Below are 10,105 nucleotides of genomic sequence, written 5' to 3'. Positions count from 1 at the left end.
TCTGAAACCCCAGGCCTGGATTAAATGATGCCAAGGTGTCTGCTGTGGAGAAGGTCTCCTCTCTGTCCTCACTTCCAGGAGAACAGAAAGGAGCCTGATTTCCAGCAACTGATGCCCATCAGCATAAGGGGAAGGAATTCATTTTTGCAGTCAAGGCTCAGGAAGAGGTGCCAAAGTGTATTTAGGGAGCCAGGTTATGTGGTGAGCTGTTTTCCTCCTGTAGTATGGGTCAGAGCTGCTGTCCCTACACCAAACAGCTTTCCTTGTGTGAAGGTGCCTACAGGCTTAGCTGAAACCTGCTGGGGAGCCTAAACAGGTAGAGGAGCAGCAGAGGAGAGGTGGGCAGCTTGTTTAATGTTCAGTTAAGTGCTGCCCTACTCTTACCTTTACCCCTGTTTGCCTCAGAATACTTAAAGCTGTAAATAATACTTAAAACTTTCCTATTTCTAATATCAGCCTATCTTGTACTGGACCAGAAGTGCTACCAACAGCTAGCCCAGACCTGCGGGAGATCATTTAGAGCAGCAGCAGGTAAAAGAGCAAGGAGATTTTTCCCCTCTCATGTGGATTGGAGTCGAGGTGAATGCCTGGAGTCTGCTTGCTTTCAGCTGAGAGGGAGGACAGAGCAGCTGTACAAAGCAGCTTGCAGAGGGCTCCCTGTTGCTGTTTTGAGAAGTTGTCAGATGAAAGGAGTGTCAAGGACCACAAAGCAAAGAGTGGAGGCCACTGATGGAAGAAGGGCTGTAAGATCTCATCTACAAGTGTGGCAGAAAAGCATTGACAGGGAAGGGCTGACCTGAGCAGCTGCTGCAGCTTAAACGAGAAGTTAAAGTGATTCTTGAAACCAGCCATTAGCAAGCTGCAAGTGGAAAATTCCCTCCCAAGTCCTGGCTTTTCAGAAAGGGAGAGGTTAAAAAAACATCTTAAATCCTGCAATGCAAACGTGCTTGGAGCATGTGTGTACCTGAGACAAGGAGCAGCACACAACCCCTGCTGTGCGGTGAAGGAAGAAGGTGTGCTGTGCTGTCAAGAATATTGCAGAACCAGCTCCCCAGAAAAGAGTGGAAAACTTGTACATCAGTCCATCAACTGGGTAGGCACTGTGCACATTCAGACCCATTACAGTATGTGGTTCGTGGGAAGGGATAAAGGTGTTGGGATGTATGTTGGGAGGAGAGCTGTGGGAAAGCACATCACTGGACATTAAAGAAGGGACAGCAAGCCTTGAGGTAGAAAGCATCAGTGGGAACAACCCTGGCTTGTTTCTCTTATGTACACTTGATTCTTCCTTGCTAAAAATCTCAGCTGTGGGTTGTTCTGGAGCTCAGAGTTATCTGGCAGGTTTAATCACAAGGTATGTCATGTAGGAGATGCTGAGCTCATGTTTGACTAATGCTGAAAAGGGCAGCTGGGCCCCTGATTTTGGTGATCAGAGTATCAGCTGTGTGGCCTGCAGAACAAAATGGCTTGGCTGCTTCCATTTAAGCAGCAGTGAGCTGCAGAGCACAAGGAGAGGAAATACAAGGTCTTAAATGAATCCAATTACTCATGCCATTAATTTAGATTTACTTGAGTAGTTAGAGCATGTTAAATAAACAACAATTGATTAGTTAGATCATGTTCATTTGAAATTTAACCATGAGTGGATGGATATTTATCTTATAGTGTTTCCCAATAGCTTTCTGTCATGTTTAAAAGGAGGTCATTCAGACTTTTTGGTCCTAGATTTGCAGTTATTCCAGGATTTTTTTTTTCATGCAAGCCTTTTTCCAAGGTTAAGTGATAGGGCTGCAATGATGGCAGGGGTAGGCAACGCTTTTTTGCTTGCTATGATTAAATTAGTAGCACAAAAGAGAAGGAATGAACCTTAAGATTTGCCTCTGGTTCGTGTAAAGAATCAGTACAGCTTGAAACCCACACTGGTTGCAGTGGTGTAGCAGCAGGGAGAGAAAACACAATCCTCATGGGCTTTGCAAAGAAGTCAAACTAAGAAAGCTGGTGGAGTGGACTTGCATGCTGAAGCAGCTGAAGAACTCATTTCACATTGAGTACTTCATGTATATGGGGTGGTATGGGAGGGGGAAAAAAAACTGTTTTTTTTTTTTTTTTTTTTCTTCTAGAAGCAAGGAAAATTATCCTTTCTCCCTTTTCCTTTAGATAAATCACCCTCTTCCCTGTAGCTCACATCTCCTCTCTCTTCACAGATAATACAAAGTCAGATGCATCTTTATGCAATGTTTTCCCATGACGTGTTCTACCTTAACCTTTTCCCTGTGTAAAATAAAGCTGGGATTATCTCCAATCTGAATTGGCCTAAGTACACAATCTCTGACTGAAAAAAAAAAAGTGAGAAATCATTTCTTCTGGGACTTAAAGTCTTAATCTGAACCCAAGTAAAATGATTATAAAGTAATGTGCTTCTTAACCGCATTACTATCAGACAACATTTCCTGCTCATTAATGTTTCTGAGATTGCTCCACGGATAAAAATGGAATTTTAAAAATAATTTATTTCCTCCAGTGGAAACAGAGTTAGGAAGTAGGTACATTTAAAAGCAGAATACCCTCTTACATTTGGGGGTCTACATAATATTCTCTCTTGAAGATACATCTTGATTTTTATCATACATCTGTGGATCTGCATTTCTCCTTCCATGAACTCTGCATTTATTTCCAGTCAGTCTGATTTCTGTGAGCTGTTTTTCTGATGCAAACACTTTGAGAATACAAAGGTAAAGCTCAGTCCTCCCATTCGTGGAATATATGTGTAGAGAGAGCAGAATATTAAAATAAGCTCTGTTGTGAATCACAGAAGCATTCTGCCCATGTTTTATAGAGAAGTAACAAAGGTTTAGATGGCAAAACTGGTTTGTTTACTTGCAGATTTTATGCTTCTTTTTATTTGGTGGTCCTCACTGTATATCAACTCAATAGCTTTTACCTGTGTCATTTTCCAAGTCTCTGAGTGCCTGAGTCAGTCTTCTTCAAGTATGCCCTTGTAGATGAAATATTATCTTCTCCAATGCATTTTTAAATAAATTAAAGTACTTTCAAGTTCCTGCTTGGAGAAAAAAAAATCAAATCTGGCAATTTTGTAATATTTCAGTTGTGTTCGGGTTGTAATTCAAGCAAACAGCTCTATGTGCAGTCTTCTAATTAAAATGAACAGATATTATCAGCTTATTAAATTAGCTTCCCATCTGGTAATTTCACTTTAAAAATAAAATCTATTCTGCTTAGGGGAAAAAAAATGAAACCAGCATAGCAAGTATTGAACTCATCTTGATACTGACAATGCAACAGTCTTTCAAGAGATGAGGATGACTTTGCAGTAGGGAAGAAGTCTCCTGCTAGAAGGTGAGGACAACTTGGTGGAGAAGAGGGTGAGAGATTGGTCCTGAATGTTTTACTTCTCCGGATCAGTTTAAATTGTAGGAGTTTTTCCTCAAGCTTCCAGTATTGTCTTGTCATCAGTCTGTGAGTCCTACGTGAATGATTCCTGCTCATATTCTAAATAGCATGGGTAAGTTCAGAAATAGGTGTATCTTACTGATGTATTATTGCATATGAACATTTGATATACCAAAAAAGAGAGTTCAGTTGAATAGTAATTTTATTGATGTGAAACCATTCTCACGTCACCCTTGGTTCACTCTTCTAGCATTAGCAATGGTGCCCATTTGGTATATGAGGTGTAGGTTCAGGTTTTCAAATCTGATCTCAGCTCCATCATCACCCACCATGTCAGGGATGTACCCTCCTTGCAAACTGTGACACTGAGTTCCCAGCACTGAGCTCAGCATGTGCTTGTACTTTCTCCTGCCAGGGGCAGCAGCAATAACATGTGCTCCAGATTAATCCATATAATTCTCGTCTGTCTCATGTCAGTACTAAGGGATGTGCTGAGAGCCGTTGTGGATACCCAGGGACAAACATCTGCCCTGGAGCACTGCTCCACAGGGAAGACAGCAGGAGGAATTTCTTGATCTCTGCAGCTCAGAGTTTCCTGACCTTTTCAACTGAAGGATTGCCTAATCCAGAAAAAGAAATATAAAGAAAAAAATTCCAAATACACTGTGATGCAGTGTAGCTACATGAGTTTTCATTTGTAAAAACCTAAAAGAAGACTGAACTTTGAATGCTCTTAAATTCATTCTTCTCAATTTTGTTTTGTTTTGCATCCATGGGTGTTCATGTATATAGTTTTAAATCTTTTTTTTTTTTTTTCCTCTTTCTTCTTCTCATGTGGAAAATCACTTCCCAATGCCTTAAAGACTCCCCAGGATCAGAGGCCCACAGGTAGGAAATACTGCTCTGGCCAACCAAAGTATTAGAGAAGAAGACCTGCTCCATAATCATTCATACCCTTTTCCACTGCCAAAGCCTACACAGTGGGGGAGCAGGAGTGGACCAAATAGAGGCCCACAGTCCTGAATGTTTTATGAATCAGAGGAATTTCTGGGAAAGTAAAATCTAATGGATAGCATCTGTTGTACCTGGCAGCAGTAGCCTAGGATAGATTCAAGTTCTTACGAGCTTATTTCTTATGACTCACAGCCACCTTCCTGAAGAAGCAGAGTCTGTAGGATCCTTGGGAAAAAGGTCTGGAACCCAGCACTCCGGTTCTGGGCAAGTAGGGTGAGAGAATCCAGGCCAGGTGACAAGGATAGATACATCATGTCAACGTCTCCAGTTTTCTTGGCTCCCCACTGACTGGAGTCAATACACAAAGAGCAAAATTACAAAGGAACAGCTATAGAGAACCATCTGCTGGAAGAGAAAGTCATATAACTGGAACAATTACTCAGCTGGCTCTATGCACTGCTTTTGGCCAAGGGGCCTCCCAAATGGCCATGTTCACTTCTGAGAAAGGGGATGCCTCAGCTGAGACTGGGAAGAGCAATGGAGCATGGGGAGCAGGAGCAGCTCAGCCAGGACCACTGCAGCCACAATATTTTATACATACAATGTAAGAAATAATGAAACTTCCTTTTTTTTTTTTTTTTTTTTTTTTGCTTTCATTGAGCTCCTCTATCCTAAGTGGAGACAAATAATGACTCTTCCAGGTCTGAGATGAAGACCTCCTCAGTCTGATATCCACGGGGACCCTGGCTCAGCAGTGACAATGCAGTAGCGTTTCTGCTGGATACCAAAGCAAGAAAGAGAATCTCAGCCCTTAATTTATTGGGTTCAGCTCCTTTCCCAACAACACTGCCTCCACAGAAATGGGGAAAAAAAAAAAAAAAACAACAGAGGAGCATTTCATTAGCATATGAGGAAAGAAATTCAATACAGATGACATTTGCTTTGCAAAGCAATAAACTAGGTTCAATCTGTTTAACTGTTAGGTACTCTTAGGATTTAGCACAGAACATTTTCAAAACCCCATTGCAATGTTAAAAAAGGAGAGATGTGAGGTGGAGATGAGGAAACTGAAGCACAGAGGCTGTGAGAGACACCTCCGAGATGGGCAGTGGCAGAATTGCAAGCTGGGACTATCAGGCTTTGGGATTTTAGCCTGGGAGTAGGATATGTCTAATCCTTTTTTTGTTGGGTGAGGAGTTAATATGTGTGGTGGACAGCATGGTGGTTCTTCCAAGACTCAGAACACTACAAATCTGCTTTAAAAAGGCAGCTCTTTTCTTATTTCAAGGGAGTGTGATGGTGTTGAACATGTCAAGTAAGGCATCCTCGCAACAGTGCACATCTGCTGAGATGTGAGATCCCCAACTCCAGCCTGTGTCAGGAAATAATTTGATTCCTTGTAATTAGATTCAAAGGGCAGCAGCTCCCATTGCTCTGCGTAGGTCAGTGATCTCCAATAAAAGGCAACTGAGAAACCAGCCAGACCAATTAGCACGTGAGCACCCAATCAATTACTGTAAAATGACACAATGTGAAGCAGAATAAAGCCCTGGCCCGTGTTATTTCCGACACAAACAAAGCCTTCCAATAAATATCAGAAGGATATGCAAAATACCTGCCTCAAAGATGTTCAAAAACCACAGCTGGCCTTTTCATGAAGGCTTGCAGTTGTGATCTAGCACCAGTTGGTTAAAAGTTCATAGTTTCCATTGTGCTATATGCATGTGTATATGCCAATAGCTATGTGTGCAGGTATGGTAGGGCTGGGTGCCTCTGTTGGCATTCTCTCCCTAGGAGGGGTGCCTGCCATATGTATCTGTGTGATTGAAAAGTCTTGTTCATTAGCTCAGGATGCTCATATTGTGTATATTCTATTAAGTACATATTGAATATGCATCTCATTTTCATTTCAATTAGGATCAGAGGGCTGATTTCATTCATGACTATAGATTTCTTCCAGGCCATTTGCATTTTATTCTGTTCATTATTATTTATGTGCTCTGTGCTCTCAGAGTAATTTAAATATCCCTCTCATGATTGCCCCCAAGTGATGAATTATATGCCCTCCTTCAAAAATCAACACAACAAGCCCTGTGTTAACCCTCTGAATTTCCTCTGTGTATTTATGGGGTCTGCTGTCCGCGGGCCCTAGTGCCTCCTGTTGGGTTAGGAGCAGGTGATCTATCACACGGTGAAGACGATTTACAGCATGACAAGCCATCGTACCTCCTGTAGTGCTCCAGTGGAAAGACATATTTTGCCCCCAGCCCCAGTGTGAGTATTTCCCAGCTCTGTCAGGGCTCTGGGTCTGCAAGAACAGTCCTGTCTGCAGCCAGCATGACAGCTGAACTACAGATAACCCATCTCTTCAGAAAGGCACTTGAATTTCACTTCACCTCTCCCTCCCCAAGCACACCCTCTTGCTTACTGTTTCAGAGCATCATAGATTTAATTAAATATTCTGCTCCTATTTTTATAGGAAGGCTGCATCTGGCTAGCTGAGACACTGTGTTTAAAGTGTTTTTTTTGTTTGTGTGTTGTTTTTTTTTTTTTTTTTTTAAAGGAGGTTTTAGTCCACTGGTTGCCATGTACAGATACGTGTGACTGAATTTGCCTGGTCCCTGACCTCCACTGAGATGAGTGAAGAACTGGAGATCCTTCCTGACACGCAGAGGCTCCCCAGTGCCTTCTGATGATTTGACAGGTACTGCCTAAGATCAAAATTTGCACAAGCCTTAGCTCGGAAGGGAAACTTCAAAAGAGCTGGAATTGCAGTTTAAATTGCCAACAAATTGTGTTTGCATTGGAAGAGGTATGCAGTGATTAATTGCTTGCTTAAATGTAGCTCTGCATCTGAAAAGGCTTTGGGGGATATAAGGAGGTCGGCACATTAAATCTGACAGTAACATAAGCTCCTGTATTGTTTTGATCTATCTTAACAGAGCTGGAAGGACACAAACGTGTGATAATAATAAAATGCAGACTGAATGCATTTAGGTGTAGTAAAAAAGTTGTTTGCTTGAATAGGTTTTGATGCAAATGAAAAAAAAAAAAAAAAAAAAAAGAGAAGGAAATGAGATCCTTATTTTCTTAAACAAATTACTCCCTCTGTCCACAGTTTAGGCTTTTGTCCACCCATCAGCTAATGCAGCAGCATCGTGCCACACATGCTGTCTATGTACAGAAAGGAAATAATGAAACCCCCACTGCTGGGTCTGCTGCTGCTGCTCTTTTCTCCTCCTGAGGGGAACCCTGGGTGTTCATATCAGGGTGCAGCAGAAGGCAGAAAGCTCCAAGATGCTTCTTCAAACACACACATTAAGGACAGGTTTAAATGGGGTGGATGTTATCTAGTGATCCCGTTTTGGTTCTCCAGTCAGCACATTAACTGATCTATAATTAGTGTCCTAGTTGCTCCTGTGGGGGACCAGAGTGAAAGCAAAGCTCTCCTGGTGCAAGCACAATCCAGGTGCTGAGGATTCCCACCTGGACAGCAGGACTGGGGCCATAGCAGCTCCTCAGCCCATAGGTACCTAGGGTAGATAAACAGGGGGGAGAGGTGGAGGAAAGAAAGCAAAGAGCAAATAGCAAAGCTTTCCTAACCATACTAGACTTCCTTAAACAGAACAGGGAGAAGGAGACAATGGCCAAGATTTTAAATCCTTATAGCATAATGTGCATAAAATTATATTCATTTGCCTTTTTCCCAGTAAAATCCTTTTGAGGAAACATGTCAATACCTTCCGTAACATATGTCAAAGTTGCTGATCAAAGCAAGCCCTTTCACAGTTTTCTGTGTGTAACTAGGTGGAGTTCCAGCTATTTATTTTTATCTTTAAAATCCCACCTGTCTAGTGATTTGGCCATAGGACTGACGGATGCCCTTTCTCACCAGGCTGCTGAAATCAGCAGAATACTCTAACTGAGCTTTGCTTAGTTCTTTTCCTAAGAAAATTTAAGTAAGTTCTCCATCTCACTGCAAAGGAGGCACAATCTGCACCAAACGGTCCTGCCCTGAAGGTTTCTGCAGCTATTGACTCTATTTCACCTGTGCTTCAAATGACTGATTTGAATTCACTGAAAATTTGAAGTATCCTGGCCATGAATGCAGGTGGAAAAGACTTAGTCCACATTGTCATCTGTTGGCTAAAGACAGACCTGAACTGTAAAATATGTCTCTGAATGGGAAACACATCAGAAGTCAAAGGACACAGTTTGGCAAAAGTTATTTCCAGGACCAAAGGCCTGATCCGGTGAGAAGTGGTAGACAGGCAGCTCTTGCCCTAACAGGGACCCCTGGCATGAATCCGAATGGGACCCCAGTCTTTGTCCATGCTCTGAGGCAGAGCTCCATCCCGAACCCATATCTACAGGGCTATCTGTAAATTACTAAATCACATTGCCAAGGCTGCTCAACTGACTGCCCTGCTGCAACAGAAGCTAGGCCTATATGATGTACTACATGGGCCATAGGTATCCTCACCATTTTATCTCAATGCCTGCTACCTGCATACCTCACATTAAGACTATCTAATATCCTTGCACCTAGATGTCCAAAACCCTATCACAAGCTCAGAAACCTAATAGCAGGAAAGGAGGGAGCAAGGGCTCAATAAGGAGTCCCTGGCGCTTGCTCTTGTTGCATCAAGCCAAGGACGTGGTTTCTGGAGTTCTTGTTGCCTGTTGTCAGATGTAATCCGCTCTGAAACCCAAGCCAGTTTCCAGGTCATGTTTGTGAGCATATCTGTCATCTTATCTGGATTTTCAGGGTCTTGTAAACTGGGCAGCCACGTTTAATTACAAGCTCTGTTATAAATGTCAGTTATTCCCCCAAAATGGGAGGGGATTTATTTCCAAATAAATCCTAAACTTTTTCTATATAGAACTGTAGCTGAGAATCTCACCTCTTTTCTGTCTTCTGGGATGTGCCAGTGAGCTACTGGGAAGATACATTTGCTCATTTCATTGTTGCAAAAATAAAAGCCTATTTGGCTCAATGTATAAAAGGCCCTATTGACACCAGAGCCTATGCTTGATAGAAGTCAATTATGTTGTACATACCCCTTGAAAAAAAGAAAGGTTCATGCCTCTTTCATATGTAAACCATGTATTCCCTAATTTATCTTGGAATAAATGCTATTAAGCAGCCTGTAATGCAGCAGAGGAGATCAAAGGGCTGTGTCCTTGCCTCTCCGCAGCAGCCACTGAAGATGCTGGAGTGGTGCAGGCTCCCCGAAAACACGCTGCTTGGCTCTTTCACTCCTTGAGCCTAAGTTACCACCTCTGTCTACAAAGGCGAAACTGTGGGCTGCACGATGGAGATAAGACACCGAACTGAAGCACTTGCAGATGGCAGTCGCTATAGAACAGCACAAAGGCCTCTTTAATTAAGTCTTCCCTTCCCCTTATTAAAATTCAGGAAAGATTACCAAGGAATTTGTACTGTATCTGGAAAACAAATCATAACAATTACAGCAGGCTGCCCCAGGCTGGCTAGATTGTAGCTTATTATTCCACAAAGACTTGATAAATGTGTAAATTTATATAGAAGGCTTCTGCATGTCATCATTGCTGTGCAAAGTCTCCCTGCTTTCCATATTCAGTTTTAGAAGGAAGACCAGCTGGCTAGAGTCCCTTGAATTATTTGCTGTTGTTGTTGAATTTTTAAAATACATATAAATTATGTCTCCCATCTACAGTTTATCTACAAGCTGTCAAACTGGGACTCATTCATGCTCTT

General features: G+C 42.2%; 1 protein-coding gene across 14 annotated transcripts in view; it reads left to right on the top strand.

The window, feature by feature from the left end:
* LOC311442984 (uncharacterized protein) overlaps positions 1 to 9,774 on the top strand; it is a 33,379-nt gene extending 23,605 nt beyond the window's left edge. Inside the window, exons 6-11 of one of the 14 annotated variants that reach the window (XR_014697007.1) lie at positions 457 to 1,093; positions 2,606 to 2,732; positions 3,241 to 3,357; positions 4,275 to 4,299; positions 4,558 to 4,969; positions 5,067 to 5,680. Coding sequence is in view for 1 of the 14 variants with exons in the window: in XM_084532776.1 (XP_084388902.1) it covers positions 457 to 531; positions 2,606 to 2,616 (86 nt within the window). In the remaining 13 variants the exon portion in view is untranslated. The other 13 variants (XR_014697008.1, XR_014697009.1, XR_014697004.1 and 10 more) reach the window with 13 other exon arrangements.
* The last annotated feature ends 331 nt before the right edge of the window (positions 9,775 to 10,105 follow it).

This window comes from Aythya ferina (assembly GCF_964211825.1).
Source record: "Aythya ferina genome assembly, chromosome: 11".
Lineage (NCBI taxonomy): Eukaryota > Metazoa > Chordata > Aves > Anseriformes > Anatidae > Aythya > Aythya ferina.
The sequence above is the reverse complement of the archived record's forward strand: the minus strand, read 5'-3'. Positions and strand labels throughout refer to the sequence as shown.